Source organism: Haplochromis burtoni, unplaced genomic scaffold, assembly GCF_018398535.1.
Source record: "Haplochromis burtoni strain Fernald_Lab_line unplaced genomic scaffold, NCSU_Asbu1 Contig_100, whole genome shotgun sequence".
Classification (NCBI taxonomy): Eukaryota; Metazoa; Chordata; class Actinopteri; order Cichliformes; family Cichlidae; genus Haplochromis; species Haplochromis burtoni.
The window spans coordinates 1,137,922-1,156,506 of record NW_024582461.1 but is presented as its reverse complement, the minus strand read 5'-3'; the positions used below and the strand labels follow the sequence as shown (position 1 = coordinate 1,156,506).

The window sequence follows — 18,585 nt, the reverse complement described above, 5'->3', positions numbered from 1 at the left end:
ACATGGTTGTTGTTCAATAATAACATTATTCCTCAAAAATACAACTTGCCTAATAATTCTGCACTCCCTGTAAAATGCCACTATGGCATGGTGAGCATATTAAATATTTTGTCCGATTGTCATGTTATACACTTGTACTCCGGAAAGTGAATTAGAAATCATTTTATTATTAAAGTAAACCGTACATTACTTAAAAATTAATTGGTATTTTAAAGTCAGTCAGAAACAACAAAAAACGTCTGTAGCGATGATCTAGCTCATCGTGAGGTTAGTGGACGTTTTAACAAAGCGCACCGAGTGCATCTTCACCAAGAACAGTGCAAAGCGTAGACTGAACCACTGATGAACCTTAAAAAGTGAACAAGTTAACATTGTTTCAGTTGTCAGTTACATGGAGCCAAGTTTCGTCTTTAAAGTTTAAAGCTGCTAAAAGGTCAGTGTCTCGACGACAGCGCCTTCATCCATGCCTCTTTCTCCGACCTGTAATTTAAAAGAAGGCCATCAGATGGTGAGGGGGACTCCAACAGTGGATGTAAGGACTTGCAGATTTTATTAACTCTTGCCTTGTGTCCGTAGCAATTATCATTGCAGTCGGATGTCCTGTTTGAGTTTTAGAGAGATGTAGCAGGAAGGAGTATGAGGGCAGACCCAGGACTTCAGTCTTCACAGGCTGAACGCTCACGTGTTCTGGGAATTGAGCATGGTCCATTACTTTAAAGCGCTCATCTCTGAAAGGGATGGGGGAAGAAAAAGTAAGATTAGAAGCACATTTCCAATGTGGATCATAAAGATCCTATTTTTTGTTGACTTGCAGCAGAGACTAAAAAGTTTGATTGCTAGTCAAATACTTTTTCATAGAGACGATCAAAAGGTCATTGAAGAGGTGGAGGTAGACGCCAACGAATGACATTCTTAAGTTAAAAGCACTCTCCTTGGTCAGCTGTTTCAGGGCTCCGTGGTGCACCAGGAAACGCTTGCTTGTGACCATGGGAACTGACTGGATGGATGAAGAAGACGCACTCTGTTACTGCTGCAGGTTAAAGAAGACCACTTTGTAGTCTATTAAAAAATTTTTTGTGTCATCACCTTAACTTTTCCGAAATCCAGCAGCATTTCGAGGCAGACCAGCTCCTCAATCTGTTTCATTTTTCGGACCCCCTTGTCACACTCTGTCACTATCTGGGGTCAGAGTAGTGCAGTTGTAGAAGAATTAGGCAGATTTTTCACTTAAATAAAAAAAGCTGTCAATACTGAAGTGCAGAAATTCTGTTGCAAGTAAAAATTGCATTCAGATTGGCAAGCATAACATTTTTTTTTTTTTTTAAAACAAGATCAAGTATAAAGTAGCAGAAAATGGAAAGTGAATCTTTTTCTCTCGCCTGTCTTGGCATGAGTGTACAGATCTGAAAAGCATTACCTCATGAATGGCGTCTATTGCTTTTTTAAGGTTTGAAACTGAGTCAGAGTCCGGCTCAGACAGTTTCAGGATGCTCTGAAATGAAAGAAAACAGAAACCTTAGCTAATAGAGCAAAAATCTGTTTAACAGTTCAAATCTCATCAGACGTTTACCTCCAGCAGAAGCTTGATGCGAGTAATTCTCTGGAAGGGAAGGACGAGGAAGGACTTGAGGGTCTTTCTTTGACACACCGGGTCACTCTCGAGTTTCTTCAGGGTATACAGAAAAATTCTGTTGTGCTGCCTTGAAAAGGGAACATTTAACAGAGTTTGCATTGCAAGGTGTTGAGAATGTATTTGTATTCTGAAATACAGAATACACTTACAGCTTTTCGTTGATAAGGGCTTCTTGGTACATCATATTTGTCACATACGGCACATAGAGAGTTTGGAAATGTTTGCAGTGCTGGAGGACGACGTCGCCAACCTGAGGGATCAACACGTTCTCTCCCAGTCGGCTTTCCAAATCCGTAAGAAACCTAAAAAGACACCAGGAGCCCAACTAAGTTAAAACATCAGGACAACCTGCCCATATATACAACAAGGTGCTACGTGTGGAGCTCTCACTTTTCACTGGCCACCATCACGTGTTGAATTTTGGAAAACAAAATGTGATGTTCTGTTTGAGACAGAGTCTGCTTGAGTTCCTGCGACTTATAAAAGTGATTTACGGCCACGCCGAGGCTCCTTAGGTAAGATGCTTCTGAGCCGATGAGCTCGAACATGGTCTTTAGAGGAAGAAAAGGAGGAGGTGGGGGGTTATTGGCAGTCAAACAAAATTTAGACTGCTTTATCTCCAACGAAGGTAATAGTGTTTCAAAATACCAACCATGTCAACAAATTCAATAAAAACCAGAAAGAGCAGCTCCTGTTGCCATACAATTAAATCCTGATGTCAGCACAATATTTTTTAAGCACTCAAATGAACTGAAAGGAATTACCTAAAAATCCAAAATATACCTATAAAAGGACTTCTTTTTGCAGTTCCCCTTATTTTAAATTTCCTGGTAATAGTTCTTAGCCATTGCTGTGGATTAATTGAGCTCACTCTGGTTTTCCAGTTTGAGCGGCCTGTTTAAGGTCACTGCAAAGCATCTCAATCTGATTTAAGCCCAGACTTTGACTACGCCGATTCAAACCTTTATTTAATGCTTCTTTCTTTCTGGATATGAACTGATGGCTGGACACTCTCCTTCAGGATTTTCTGGAAGTCTTTAGAATTCATGAAGATTTTGGAATTATTCCAGAAGATACCCGAATTAAAAAGTTCAGTTCAGGATCAAAATGTTTTTGGCAAATGTGAGATGAGCCTTTGTGTTTTCTTGGGGGTCCGCAGTGTTTTTGTTTTGCCTTGGAATTCTTTCATGGATGTCATTTTTGCCCAGTCTTTCTTAATGCTGAATCATGAACACTGACCTTTAAGGAGACAATTGAAACCTGCAGTTCTTTAGATGTTATGGGTTCTTTTGTGGCCTCTTAGAGGAGTTGAAGCGCTCCCGGAGTAATTTTGGAAGGTTGACCACTTCTGGTAGGTTCACCACTGCTCCAAGTTTTTACCATATATGGATATTGGCTCACTCTGTGATTTGCTGGAGTCCCAAAGCCCTTAGAAGTGGCTTTGTAATCCATTCCAGATGTCGGTTTTTTTAGTTTGTGGCCTGACATGCTGCTTTTTGACATCTTTCATCTTATTTCACTATAAATCAGTTTTTAAGTAATTTCTTGATTCATCAGGTCTGGCAGTGATAGAGTCTAAGATGTGGCTAGTGAAACTGAATTAAGATTTCCACAAAAAGGGTGGTGAACACAATTCATGATTTCCCAAATGGAATTACTTAATTAGTTTTTTACAGGACTGTACATTTGCAGTCAAACATACGCTATACAGGTAAAGACTGAAATGTTGCGATCGAACAAACTTGATGCAGGCATATTTAATGTCATTAAAGATCCTAAGAGCAATATGAACACTTATGCTCTGTTTCATGAGTGTGATTATAATGTGCCTTCCAGTTTAGTTAAATTGCATGCATCATCTCTAATACATGAAACAGCTTTTTGTTTTTTACATTTTTGCACACCTCTTGAAGGCGAATCTCTCTGGCTGTCAAGCTGCTGAGTAGACCAGATGCCTTCACCTCATCCAGGTCTTGCCAGAGTGTACTTGGAGTCACCCTAATAGGCTGAGATCGAGGAGTTGCATGACGAGCGCTTCGCTGAGGGCTTTCAGCACGAGTCATCGGTGTCTGCAGGCTTTGCAGATACTTGGGAGTTATCAGTTCAGACAACAAACCGTCTTTGAGTCTGTGGAGATCATCTTTCATTGTCTGCAGACAGTAATCTTGATACAGTGGGACTGCAGAGCAGAATGAGAAAGACAAAAACAGCTTTACAAAAATTACGCTTTAAAATTTAAATGTGATGATGATGATACCTTAAGAAGAAGGTTAAACTTACAAATATGAATGTACTTCGACTGGAATCGTTCACTCTGCAATTCCTCCCCAATCACATTCTCTTCTCTGGATTTATTAAGAAGGCCACATGCAGTTAGCTATAAAATATTTTTGCCAAAGTTAAGAGATCCCCACCTCATCTTACCCTTCTTTGCTTTTATCCAGATCACATTGTGCGGACGAGCTTGAGTTATCTTCCTGAAGTCCAGGTGGCAAGAAGATTTTCAATTTGTGCGCTGCCAAATGATTTTTTTTCAAATCCCATGTGCGCCTTAAAGCCACCAATCTGAGAGCTGGAGATATGTCTAAGGGAAAACTGTGACAGGATAAAAGATTTTATAGTTCTGGATAAAAAGGCTCACCTGTTTTGTACTCATTTTAGATTAAAGAAAATCTCATATGTGGGGCCAGTTCCCCCATTGCATCAATTTGACTTAAAATGATGAAAACTTTAAAAATTTGAACAGGAAACTCATTATGACTCAATACTTCACTACATTTGCATTTACTGCATTTGAAATTGAGATGCATTTAGTCATAATGAAGCAGTTTATAGCCATAAGTTTTTTTAAAAACCATTGGCATCTTTCAGGGGCTGAGGTCCTTACCTGCAATTCTCAGGCTTGTTTAAAGACCCGCTGCCTCTATCAAGGCCTCCAGTGTGCTCTGCCCTGCTGTTTTCCAGAGAAAAGCCCTGACAGAGCATCTCTCTCCCCTCTGTGGTTGGTAACTGAGACATTAATTACTCAGTAGATGACTTCTAAACTAGTGTATGTTTGTAAGGGTTTTTCTCACTGTGGGTGTCAGCTGTAGTCTGGAACTGATCTTTTACTAAACCCTGTCCAAAGTGGATGTGAGTGGATCCTTCCTGTGTCCCACAGCCAATCAGACTACACAGTTTGAGTTACCTGCAGTCTGAGCGTTTAGCAGCAATCAAAAAACAAACTAGAAGCAGGTGTGTTTCTTTACATGCTCCTTCAGGGTTTTACAACTATGGAGGCTTGTTTCTGCCACAATTAAAAACAAAACAAAACAAAACAAAAAAACAACAACAACACAGCTGTAAGTCAAAGTTTGAGGTTATTATCTCAAAATTTTAATGTAACTCAAAGTGTCACATTATTTTCTTAGAAGTCTGAGTTAGCAGGTTAAACTTATGGATGTCAAAAGATCTTTTTTTTTTTTTTTTTCTCCAGTGGTGCAGCCCAGCTTCCATACACAAGAGCAGTGGGCTATTTTTTTCACCTTTTAGATTAGTCCAACTCATGGCAACATCATTATTTTGATACCACATATCCTTTAAGATGTCCATTTAAAAAAAAAAAAAGAAGGTTTTTTTTTAAGATTATGGAGAATACTTTTTAAAAGCAAGATATGGAAACCGTACTTTCTATACTTGGCATGTGTTTGAAAAAAATGACTTAAAACTCACACACGTCTTTACAAATACTAGTTTCATTTTATTTGCAATTTAAAATTCCATACAAGATAAAAGTAAATAATTCAATCTGCCTGAACATTGTGGATAATGTACATGACTCAAATAAAGCCATTAAAAGTCCCGATAGATGACATACTGATGAAACGTCTGACATTTTTTTATTTATTTTTTTAAAAACCGATTATAAAATAAAATATGGATGTTTGAACACATGATCACACACTACGAAGAACTTACACAAAATAAAAGACTTCCTGAACGGGAGCTACAAACAGAGTTGTAATCTAGACATGGCAAAGCGCTGAAAAAAGTGGATACATACAGTACAAGATACCTTCGGTAAATAACATACTGAATCAATCAATCCCATTTATGATCGTACTTCGGCGAACCCACTCGTTATTTTATAGTGATGATAACATTGACATGTTGGGTTTCCCTTGTCAATGGAAATTGTAAACTTGATCAAAAATGATCAACCCTCCTTAACTGCAAAAGTTCTTCCAACATTGGGTTGTTGCATTAGGTTTTATTCAAAAAAGGAAAAAAAAATCATTAAAATATCCACATTTGTGCTGAACAATCTCAAGCTCACCAAACAAAAGTTACTGTGGTATGAGTAGCAGGAAATGCTACTCCACTCTGAGATTGTTTTGTTTTATTGACAATTAACAAATTAGACAAGAGTAGTTGTATGATATGTCAAAGAGGGGGAATTACAATAATGTTTAATGGTTCAGTAATCAATAACGGGCATTTAATAATATATCAATGCTGAATGATGAAACGAGAAGAAAATCATTCCATGTTACCAAATCTCTAAAAACCAATGAAGTGGGTGAGGACCCAAAACATCTGCATGCAAACACACCTCACATTTCTTTTTAGCCAGAAAAGTATCAGCAGTTGTCCTGTTTCTTCTCGGATAGTCTGTACGACAAACCAAGAGACAGCATTTCCCTGTTTCTTTTACGTGGTCCCTGCTAAAAATGGGGACTGAGACATCTGGATTGGTAACAAGTTTCCAAATAAGACAGATGCTAATTTGGGAGGCCAGGGACTCACATGATTGGTTTTGAGTCTAGGTGGGCACAGTGATACTGCGGGCTAGAAGTGCCAGCAGAGCTAGCTCCACAACCCCATGGGCTTGTTCCAGTGCCTCTGCAGCCTCCCTGGCAGAAAAGCCTGCTGCCTGGATTCTCTGGATGTGCTCGGCTGGAAACTGTTCTATAAAGGGATGTAGAGGAGGGAGAGGAGAGGCTGGAGATGAAGGCTGGGGAGTCTGAGCCAGAGGAGGAACTGATGAGGACAAGTTGCTTGAAACTTCCTCTGGTGAGCCCGCTGCCATTGACATAGGGCTGAGGAAACTGTGCTCAGTTTGGAGGCCTAGGTTGTCTGGGGTATTGGTGCCAGAGGCTTGTCCATCTGCGACCCCTCTCCCATGCTGCCCCTCAGGAGGCTCCCTGAACTCCAGATCCTCAGGGGGATCAAGTGGAACATCTGGCTCAGACTGAGAAAAGCTGATGTTACTCGCCTCATCTTGCCCACATCTGTCTGCCCTCCTCTCCTCATAGCTATGTGGACACTCTAGTGGTCCTTGTCCAATCACAGCCTCTACTGTATCACTGCCCAGATGTTCATTCTGGCCAGAGTGGTGGGGCGCAAGACACTTAGATGGTTCCCCATCAGACACAGCAGCAGCATAGTTGGCTTTGGCATCGCTTGGTTCTGCACCGGGTATAATGGCAGTAGAGGGGGTAAGCTGGGTATTTTCGGGGATTGAGGTGCACGGTTCGGGGGACATGTTGTCTGTGTCCTGCCTGAATGGATTTGAAGGAGAGCAGGAGGTGCTGCGATTTTGTGACTGAGCACAGTTGTTGGATACCAGCAGCTCATGAAGCTCCCTAAGGGCAGATGCCAACGAGGGGATGCTTTCAGAGCTGGAGCAGTGCTCTCCATCAGGCTGATCCCTCTCAGAGCACACCACACTGTCAGAAGCAGTGGGAGACTCCATTTCAATTGAGTCAGGTTCCCTGGGAGCACCTGGACCGACTTCCGTTGTAACAGCAGTATCACACTCTGGCACCTCCTGCTCCATGGGCTGAATGGGGGAAAGTTCCTCTGCATGGGGAAGCATGGAGCTGTTCTCCACCTCATCTGATTCAGCATCCCCCTTTATGGCTCCAGGCTGTAGTTCTCCCCCTGGATCCTGGGATACGTAGTTCATGTCTGCAGGAGGGGTACACGAACGCACAACATCTGTTGAGGGACTGCTTAGAGGGGGCACCACGGAGTTGCTATGGAGAGGCAAAGGGTCAGGGTGGATATGGTGAGGTATAGAAGCTCCATCCTCTGCTGGGGATGAAGGCTGAGGAAGCTCCTGGAAGCCAGGTTGATCCTGGCACTGCCCTGGTGCTAAGGTCTGCTGCATGGCGGCAGGGGCAGACTGAGAGCGATCCAGGGTTGGGTTCTGGGGTTGATCAGAGGAGAGGCTTTGGGAAGGGGAGGTGGCTGACGACGTTTGGCCTAAGGTTTTGGGTAATGAAAATGGTTGGGGCTGCGGTGAGGTAGCTTGTCCATCTGCAGTGTCTATCACAAGAGAAAATATGCCTAGGAATTAAACTGTGAACCCCAGTGTGGGACAGTAACTATGTCAATTTAATAGCTTTAGATCCAAACACAAATACATATTCTCTTGCCCAAATTCTTCAATGCATTCTATACTAACATACTTTATTCATTAATATTAATTATAATGAATTTCCTACTCTAATTCAATCAAATATAAATAATCACAATAAAATGCATCAGTAAATAACAACAAAGGTACAACACTGATTACCTGACCCAGCAGCAAAATAACAGCAAAATAAAAGAAACAAATAGCAATGGACTTAGCACTGGCAATGGACTTGTGAATTTTGCAGTACCTGGTTGGTAGGGCCCTCTCCAGCTGTCTCCAAATGCATCAGTGCTGTCCTGCTCAGGGGTTAGGGCACACACCACACACATCATGCAAAGGGACGGAGAAAGTTAGCAGTCACACACAGGGCATGCACCAAACTATCGGCCTTTTCACACACACAGATGTGAAAAGTGTCATCCAAAAATAAATAAATAAATTAAAAAATTCTCGGGTCTAGGTCCTGACAAAGAGGTTGCAGTGTACATCCCCATCACTAAACGTCAGGGGAGCTCAATTCAAAGGGTTGTTCAGCAGTTAAAACTGTGGGCTGATTAAACTGTCTCTCTTGACTCGAGTCCATTAACAACCTCCAGTCATTGCTGGGCATCACTGGAAACAACAACAAAGACTTAATGGGGCTCTTGCACAAATAATAATGTGAGTATTAAAGGGAAACTGAAGAGTCCTGTATGGGTGGAAAAGCACCACTTTCCACTGACAGTGTATCTGTGTTGGTAACTTTTATAAAGTAGGAGTGAGCGATGTCAAAAAATGACATAATTCCAATAAATTAAACTCTTATATTTCAATATTTTCTTAAAAAAACCTGTTTATACATTAGAAAAGTTGCTGGACAAGAAATGTTGTCATGTAATAATCCACTAACTTAAAACACTCACAACACCCTAAAGGAGAAACTTCACTATAGTGATGCCAAAGTATTTATTTGGTGCTGGAATAGCTAATGATGAACAGTTTAACCCTTTATCACACAACTATCAGACATGTCGCCTGGACTACTGTGAAATCATAAAACAATTCTCATCTTTCAGGAACCATTTAAATTTTCTCTCTAGCTCAACACAGTTAAGGAGTTACCGTATTGTAATGTCTTCATCTAGATAGAGCCGATTTTTCTCTCTGTGTTCAGACAGACCTACCTTGTGAATGCTTTGTGCTACTGTTATACACCAAATCAATCTTTAAAGCTCATATTCTCTTCTTTCCAAAACCCTTTGAATTTTGTGTCTAACTCAAACAGTAAGAGAATTATGGTAATTTAAAAGAATGCTTGTAAAACGAGTCTGTGGCTAGACCGACGGCAAAAATAAAACGTTTGAAGCATTAAAGTGGTTGACAAACTCACACTGTCCACAAAGTGAGACGGCAGGGGACCGACAAGCTGCCATTAACCATAACTGATGTTTCCCATGCTAACATTTTGTCATAGTGAAGTTAAGTAACTGCACAAATACAATGAGAGTGATTGCTTTTATTATTAGTTTTGTCAACACTGCAGACATTTTAAGCATTTTTCTTATATATATATTAAATAGATTTTATTTCACAATTAGAGGACTCTTTTTAAAACTTTTAGTTAGATACAGATGTTGTCTGAGATTTTAAACAATAACGAGACGATAAGGCAACATTTAATCCTGTTTATGAATCTATTATTTCCTGGTCTGCCATAGATTCTGGTTCATATAAATCCCCACCTACGTTTCTGTTGGCACAACATGTTTTTTTCCATTTGTCTGCGTAGGAGGTTTCAAGTTCTGCTCTCACACTCTTCAGATCCATCTGCACTGGAGTCTACATCATAATCAGACACATTTTAGTTGTCCTATATGAACTCACTATAATGAAACAGTTTTGAGGAAGCACTTTCAGGGACATGATTCGCTAAAACCTAATCTGAAGAGGTACTTTTAGATCACAATACACCTGGTATGGACAGTAAGGATGGTGAACTTTATAAATGGTAAATATATGTATATATAGTTTAAATCATTTTGTTTCATTCATCAGTTTGTTTTGTTTTAAGCCTAAAAAGCTTATTTCTGTTTTAAATGTGCTCTCATTTGCCTGACTGTTGTCTTATACTAAGGTACATTTAACTTGCTGAGGTGATGACATGAAGTGATCATGTGACTGCATAAATGGAGTTGAGAGTAAGAAGCTTTAAGTGGCACATGCAAATGTAGTTCCAACTGAGCTGGAAAAAAGCTCAATGAGAAACAGCCTGAAGTGCACACATAAACGGCTTCTTACCGCTTTCCTGTATGGACCTCTGAAGCGCCTCTGCCAGTTCTCTGTCAGCCAGCTCCTCTGGACGGGCATCTTCACGCCCCTCTGTGCCGTACGCTAGTCGGGCACACTCTGGCAGCTCCGCCTCAGACAGAAAGCGAGTTTCTGTGCCTGTAGTGCCGATGAGGAGGACGCTCTTCTTCAAGTCGATCGAACACTGCAAGAAAAACAGAAATGTCTAATCCTAAGCTTTTCTAAAGTTTCCAGTGTTAATGTTGTTGACTGATCATTTTTGTCAGCGATATTTCTTTTCTGACAAAAATAAGAAGATAACTAAATAAAAACCGGGGCACGAGAGCAAAAACTCCCATGTGCCCCGTTTCTCATGAAAACACCACTGCTCAGATAAAAGGAGCTCACACCTGGTGTCTCTTCAACATATCCAAACCAAGCAGCATATCCATAGGCTGGTCTTCCAAAATGGAGAAAGAACAAGGAAGGAAGTCTCCCTCTATCTGGACCTGAGCTGGATTATGAGGAACAAAAAAAGGAAGAAAAAAAAAAAAAGAATACACTGAAAATGTGATGCAGAGACTTAAATTTGGATTTACTAGAAGGCATAGCAAGATAGTTAGGCAAACATTTGTGACTGTTCTGCATAAAAAGTAAAATTGTTCATAGTAGAAACACTCTTGACACAAACCCAAATGAACTCTGCCAATGATCTTCTGGGTGCCCACTCCTTTGGCGATCCCGGCCCAGCGTCTGTCCACCAGTCGCATAATGTTGCAGCGCTCTGCGCATGCTTGGCTCATGATGGTCATCTGGGCTCCTAAAAGTGAAGGAAAAAAAAATCAGTGAAAACTAAAACCAAAATGTGTTTAAAGATACCTCATATGTAAACCACAACTACACACCTGTATTTGTCAGCCCATATTGCATGGGTACAATCCTATTTTCCACACCTAAATCTGTCCACACCTATAAAGACCTGAAAGCTGCTATAACAGTCCTGTCTCCACCCGACAAGACTGCTACCCAGACTGGGTGAGGAATCTCTACAACAGCACCACGAGACACTTCTTTAATGACTGTGAGAAACAAACAGAATCCCACACACTCTGATAAGTATTAGGCTGGTATTTTGTTTGTTTTCATACAGTCCTGCCTCGAGCCTCCGCCTTTAAGTGGCACATCTCCCTCTGATGCCACAGACAGCAAGGCGTTTGGGGTATTAAAAAGCCTCACCCTCAGAGTATGGAGCAAGATTGACGACACTTTAAAACCAGTAGGATATCATTAAGCTTGTTAAAGAATTTATATTTTCTAACTGATGCCTGAAAAACCACCCCCCAAAATAAAGTGATTTTTTTCCTTTTAAAGAGAGCAAATGTAAATCATTTGGCATTTTTTTTCACATTGGAGAAAAATAAAAACAAAAATCTTTTAATTTTTTTTTAATGTAATTTTATTGTGCAGCCCACTACTGTTCGTATCAGGATTTAATGTTCATTACCTGAGTCAACAAAAGCTTTCACAGGGTGGCCATTGACTTTGCAGTTAATGTACAGCATAACCACCTGTCCAAAGCTTTCTGGGGCCTCCTCCATTGCTATGGTCATGTTTTCTTCCACATTGTGCTGCCTAAAATCAATTCAACAGTAAGTGTAAAAGAAAAATCACAAACAATTCATAAATATTAAACCAAAACATGCAAGTGGCAGATGAAAGTGAAGCTGGGATGAGGATTATTATGTGTTGTGAATGTCTCTAAGCGATTAACGTTGAAAGCTTTCAGGTCTTTTCCTACCTGATGTCCTCTTCAATCTTTGCTTGGGCTTCCAAATCAAAAGGATCAGCGGTCAAAAGTCTGATTCTCTCCTGCTCCCTCTTGGCTCGATCCTGCTGTTGCTCCTGCAGCACTTTGGTGAAACGCTCTAAGGAAACACAATTATGCTAACATGGCCGACTCATTGTAAATTAAAAGACGACAAGCACACCCATTACTCTGTTTTAGTTCACCTAAGTCTCCGCTCAGCAGGGCCTCAGCGAGCGGCGGGTTTCTCTCCTTGAGGAGCGATAGCTCGTGTGGATTCGATAAAAGCATCTGCTGAAGTAAGGCGGGGTCGTCCAGCCCCTGAGGAGAGGACCCACGAAAGGCCATTGGCGTGGAAGGCTGTGCGGCACGCTGCGGTGGAGCCTGTTGCTGTGGTCGTACGGCACCACGTTGATTGGCTGAAGAAGAGGTGCCTGGGACTGTGATGGAACGAAAGTCAATACGGGGCAGACCTAAATAACAGAAAGGGTAGAAGATTAGCGTACTGCATAACGACATTATTATTATGTCACGTCTCTCGTAACTCATCCAACAACAATAAGATTCAGATTAAACATTTCCCTGATTAAAATACATACATAAACAACATGTTTATTAGTTTTCATGTGTATTACCTGGGAAGGCGGGCTGAGCCGCTGGTGGCCTTCTGTCAGCTTGCCGGAGAACCACCACGTCTCCATCCTTTACACCGTATGTCCCCAAGGCACGAGTGAGGTCTTTTAGGGGCTGTTCAACATATGTGATCTGTACAAAAATACAAAAAAACACTAAATAAGAAGAAATCAACATGCATAAGATTCACAAGTTTTTGCTCACATTTTATTTGACGCAGAAATGGGTGGACACTGGTCATACTTGAATAATGTGTAAAGATTTCTATTGATTCTTATCTGTTTCAATAGTTTATTTTTCTTTTCTTTTTGTTTGTTTGTTTTTTTCCTAGTGCATGCCCATGCTACAGTATTGTTTGGCCTGTCTGTTCTGTTGATAAATTGATATACTCAATTAATTAAATAGCGGTGGCAGATGTTGTTTATAGTGTCAATATGGATCATTTGATCCCACTGTTACGTGGTTTCTTGGTGCGTATAATTACATTTTTGTGGATCTAAATTAGACTCTAGTGTTATGAAAATATAATATAAAAACTGGTAATTTTAGCACATTGCTAGCTGGTTGCCACATGACGGCACCATAAAGCATGCGCAATTCAAATTTTGTAGATATAAATGAATGTTGTTGTTGTGAAATAAAATTGATAACACTTTTAAAAGGTGCATAAATGATTAACTTTTAGTTTATTTTAGCCCGTTGCTAGGCAACTTTATGATTTAAAAAAAAATGTCATAGATAAGAAACCTAAGATGGTCTAAGATGTACTTGTGTTCAAGCATTGGTTACTCAACTTATGATGGTCTAGGAGGAGTTTGCAGACAAACATACACTCACACTCACACACACACACACTTTTCTGTGTGATTTTAAGAAGGTCTGATTTTTTCTTTTCTTTTTGCTGCTTATCTTTTATCATTTATATAGTTCTAGTATAGTACTTCTTTCTACTTGACTGACAATGAGTTATCTTAGTACTGTTAACTGAATCTCAATTCATCAAATTAAAGCCACATTTCCCACGTGACCATCATAGGTTTGCATGACAAACTTTCAGGGGAAATACACACTTCTTAACAGGAATTACAAAAAATTTCTAGTACAATGTTTTTGACAAAATGGGGAAAAAAGTTTCAATGGATGAAGTTAGGAATTTTCTTCTATCATGGTAGTATGGCTCTATGAGTATAGCTCAAAACAAATGATGTATGTTTGAAGTCCCTAAAATATTTTGGAGAATGTCAAAACCACAATTTTGCAGGTACTGATATTTTATTTCCAACTCCTCATATAGAAATCACAAACCCTCCAAATCAGATAAATAGTCACAGATACTATTAGTATTACTACTTCCACTTTTATTTAGCCTGGAAATTCCATTGAAATCGAATCTCTTTTAGAATGGAAACCAGACCAAGACAGGGGTTGATTAAATTTTCAATACCAACCACTAAAGCTTAAATGTGAAAAACACATTTTCACCCAACTTCAGTGTGATATTCCCCAGACACCACAACATGTTTCTCTTATTTTCTCTTTGTATCCGATGAGCTAACATGGAATGACCCTCTACTCCTCATCCTCACTTTCTGTTTCCAGTTTACCCACAAACACTGTGCAGACCAAAGTGTGTAAACGAAATGCTATATTTTGAAGCCAGCAGAAGAAACTGATTCAGGGCTAAAACAAACACTTATTTTCATTACTATAAATATTATTTCTTAAATGTTATATTATTTTTCACTTTGCATTAAATTGTTTGATCTACAGTGAAGTTTAGAGTCTATTTATTTTTCTTCCAATCTAACATAAACTACGGGTGCATGTATTAAATGTGTTTAAAACTTTCTAAATCTGCCAGAATTAAAGGCTCTGGCGAGTAGTTTTACTTTTCGCGTTATTACTGTATACCACTGCTGCACTAACTTTATTATCCCCTTTATAACGTGCTGAAACCCAAAGCTCGTCACGCAGTAAAACATTTGGTAGGTTATCACTTGTTTGGGGTTCTTCCTTCAGCCCAGATAACGTTAGCCTTATATCTCGAGCTACCAGGCGTACAAAACTCACTAACTAACCCTGAATTAAACTTCTCCAACCATTAATTACCCGGACAACTATTAGCTTCCTTAGTTTGCCAGTGTGCTCACTTTTTCTTAGGTTAAGGCTACACACACTTTAGACGTGGGATACATAATTCTGGAAACGTGTCTGTTGTGGATAACAACGCAGGTTTCGTAACACTTCGTCCATCAAAACAGCAAAAGTCCGATTCATCCTAGCAACCCAGCTAGCTAGCTTAGCTGCTAGCTACGTTAGCTCCGTTGCTACATGTAGCATGGGTCTTGCCTGGATTTCCCCTGCTGGGATTCCTGATTCCAGCTCACAAAGTGCTACGAAGTCTCTCAGTTCCAGCTCCGGGGACACATCGAGGGCGAAGGTGGTTTCTGGGCGATCCCTCGGCGCGCAGAAAACGGTCACCAGCATCGCTTTTTTGGGGCAGGATCTGTGGACAAGTCCGCTGCAATAGAATGCGTTTAGTGTGGTGTAGTTTTTCCACAGGGAACCCCAGTTAGTTTGTGGATTTCCCCCCTCTTAATTAAGCTGACTTTCTGTAGAAATTGCGTCAAAAGCGAAAGTAGTTACATGAAAAGAGAGTGACTGCTTTGCACTTACTGGTAAGAAGCCTGATGTCACAGTTTCTCTTTTAACAAGAGCCAAACAAGTATTGCATCTCATTCAACCCGTTTTCTGGCATGTCGCAATACAGAATTTGCGGCCGTGCGTACTTCTTCTTCTTCTTCTTCTTCTTCTTCTGTCGTTTTAACGGCAGCTTGCATCCGCGGTCGTGAGTAGTCTCTGTATTTTTTTTTAATGAACTTTATTGGACAATCAATGAGTATACAACACACAGACAGATAAAGTATACAGAAGAACAGAACATGAACACACAAAACCAGGGGTAAAAATGAATACACGCAAATACACACACACACACACACACACACACACACACACACACACACACACACACACACACACACACACACACACATATTGTTTTGAGAGCCTTTTTGTTGGTGGTGTCTGATACTGATTGTATGTACAATTCCACATCCTTAAGAAAATGACCGAAATATGGTGTTTTATTAGTAAACTTGAGTCCCTGTATTACACTGTCTTACAGTGTAATGCAGACACTAAGTGTCCACGGCACTTTTATTTTAACTGTGTTGTTTATTTATTGTAAACTGCACTATTTTTTATTTTTAACAAATAAATAACACTTTAAATAACACAATATTTTACCCTGTGATGATGATGATGATAATAATAATTGTTATATTATTATTATTATTATTATTATTATTATAACAGTTTCCCATCTGACCTTCTTATTATCTTATTTTTTCTTATAATCTTCTTACTATTATTATTGTCTTTAAGTTTGTGAGTATACGTATTGGAGCAGCAGCAGTCAAAAAGGCATATCAGAGACTCTAATTCCTGAGTTATGAGGAGAAGCTGCTGCCATGTTTTTCCAGCAGCTTCATCAAAAGTGTGTGGTACGCCAGCAACTCAGACGCGAACAGGAAAGCCCTTTGGAGGATCATAAACTCTGCCCAGAAAACAAACAAACTAAAAAAACGTGCCTCTTTGGAAGAGCCTTTCAGCTCTCGCTGCAGAGCAGCCAGGATCATCTAGGACACTTCCCACCCACTAAGATGCTGTCATCAGGTCCACCTTATCATTAACAAAGAGATTTGAAAACAGCTTCAATGTTCCACATGTACAAATACACGCAAGTGCAGTTACTCAGCTGCTCTATTGTAATGTAGTGTATTATATTGTGTTTCTGTTACATTTTTTAAAATCAGTAATCTGAACTAATCTCAAGAATGAAAGTGTTTCTTTATTCATTTCATTCATTCACTTCTAAAGCTAGTATCTAAAGCTTCATCAGCAGTTCTGAAGTTTCACAGTTTTGAAAATAAAATGCAATATTATATATGTTAAATTTCTCATTCTTATAAGCTTACCTGTCTCTGACACTAAGACAGAAATAAAAGTGAATACTTATGACTAGAATTTGTCCTAAATTTGTTTACACAAACAATGTGCTTAAGGATATTTTAGGTCTACTATATGCAGGACACGACTTGTCCTTTATTTCTCTCTATTTTATTTTAAACCATCTGAATGTGCACAGGTCCTGTAGACATTTAAAAATGCTTTGTATACTTATCTTTCTCGACCAAAAAAGTATTTAGTATCAACTGGGGGGAAAAAATATGCCAATAAACAGTAAAAAATGTGTAAGTGCACATGTAGAATATTATGTGGTTCTCATGGTTGATTTCTTATGTGAACCATATTTAATGGTTGTTTGAGGGTTACATGCAAAGTTGTAAAGAATTTAAGGTTAGTAAAACAGGAAGGAAATAGTTTCAAAACAGGTTAAACCAAAAGATACTAAAGAGAATTCATTTCTGGTACTGCATAAACTGTGAAAGGGAAAAATGCATTTAATTTATTTTAAATATGAATATGAATTAATAATGAGTAATAACCACTGAGTTTCAACACAGTTACTATAGAAGTACTGACAGGAGAAGCAGTGATATGAAACCGGTTATGAGGACTTGCTGTATGGTGGAAGAGTTTTGACTTTTTTTGGATGGAAAGGGAAAAAATGACTGGAGTAAAGTCGGAGTTGCCACGGTAACGCACAACATTAAATAAATCGCTTCTGTGGAGCGTGCTTTTTATCAAAAGTTCATGCCTTTACCGTGGTGTCAGTTTCCTACGGGTTTTTTTTTTTTCATTTTGAGATTTTCTTCTTTGCACACCCACAGTACATAAAAGGCTTTTCTAACCACATCTATCCTGTATAATTCCAGGCAAATGTTGCCTCTATTGCAAGAAAAAAAGAAAAACCACTTGTTCTGCACATTCTGGTGCAGAGGCGTGATTTGCTTGGTGCAACCAAAGGTGTAGAAACTTATATGGGCTGGTTAGATGTGGAACAGCCAATGAAAAGGAGAAAAAGAAAATGGCTCTCATGGCTTTCATTGATATTATTATTTTAAATGTGCTCTGTTTTTGTTCAAAGGTACCACATAACCTATAATGTATGAGTGGATGTCCATTAATGCAATTGCTATGTGTTTTCAAAATGGCATATTTGAGCATAGTGATGAACGATTCGGATGTAACTTCAGGTTATCTGCTCTGTATAATGTACTGGGAACTTGCACCTTGTGGGGTGTTGTTCTATTTGATGTTTATCTAAGTCTCAGGTTCTCAGAAGCATAGCTTTTAAGTGGTACAAGGTAAGGATTTCACATCTAACTCTAATCTGACTTAGTGGTTGCCAAACCTTTTCTGGCATGTACAATTACGAAAGCTCACACCGCACATTGATTATCTTTGAATGTCCTTACTCTAACTATCCTGAAAGTCTAAAACAACTTTTTGTTCCCTCTGTTTCAAGTTACTCACTATGAAGCTCTGATCAGTTCCTCTTTAACGTCCCTTTGTATCTAAAGAAGTTGAAAAAGAATCTATTATGTTTCAGGCTTCTGCTGATTGGAAGGAGTCACATATAAGCATCAGTTCCTCGTCATTTTTTCACTTCTTTAAACATGTTTGATTTGGTTGAAAGTTTATAACTCTTCACTAATTTTGAGGCCTGTGATTTTTATTTTTGATAACTGAAGCAGTTGTTACTGGAAGCATGTATAGGGAGAGGTGCTGCTGTGATGTTTGCATAGTTTTGCAGGTTCTGAGAGGCATGCTCTCCATTTGACATAAGGCTACATGTGAACTGGTTGTGTTAATGTACGG

General features: G+C 39.5%; 1 protein-coding gene across 4 annotated transcripts; it reads right to left on the bottom strand.

Moving 5' to 3' along the window:
- Positions 1–4,168: 4,168 nt before the first annotated feature.
- Positions 4,169–15,553, bottom strand: ddi2 (DNA-damage inducible protein 2). Of its 4 annotated transcripts, none has more exons than XM_005927454.3 (11): positions 15,415–15,553; positions 15,088–15,259; positions 12,741–12,870; positions 12,312–12,578; positions 12,100–12,226; positions 11,806–11,933; positions 10,993–11,121; positions 10,712–10,815; positions 10,314–10,506; positions 4,521–7,942; positions 4,169–4,228 (listed from the first exon to the last, which is right to left on the bottom strand). In XM_005927454.3, the coding sequence occupies exons 2-10, from the start codon at positions 15,223–15,225 to the stop codon at positions 6,435–6,437; spliced, it is 2,724 nt and encodes a 907-aa protein (XP_005927516.1). In that variant the 5' UTR covers positions 15,226–15,259; positions 15,415–15,553; the 3' UTR covers positions 4,169–4,228; positions 4,521–6,434. The 4 variants fall into 4 exon arrangements, with proteins under 4 accessions (XP_005927516.1, XP_014190696.1, XP_014190695.1 ...); XM_014335210.2 differs by lacking the exon at positions 4,169–4,228 and adding an exon at positions 8,284–8,332 and having other exon boundaries at positions 7,856–7,942; XM_014335209.2 differs by lacking the exons at positions 4,169–4,228; positions 4,521–7,942 and adding an exon at positions 8,371–9,854.
- Positions 15,554–18,585: the final 3,032 nt, after the last annotated feature.

Coding starts and splice junctions, on each gene's coding strand:
- ddi2 (XM_005927454.3), bottom strand. CDS start 15,225: ATGCTGGTGACCGTTTTCTGCGCGCCGAGGGATCGCCCAGAAACCACC. Junction 12,579..12,740: donor GGCTCAGCCCGCCTTCCCAG/GTAATACACATG, acceptor TCTGTTATTTAG/GTCTGCCCCGTATTGACTTT. Junction 10,507..10,711: donor ATATGTTGAAGAGACACCAG/GTGTGAGCTCCT, acceptor TTTTTCTTGCAG/TGTTCGATCGACTTGAAGAA.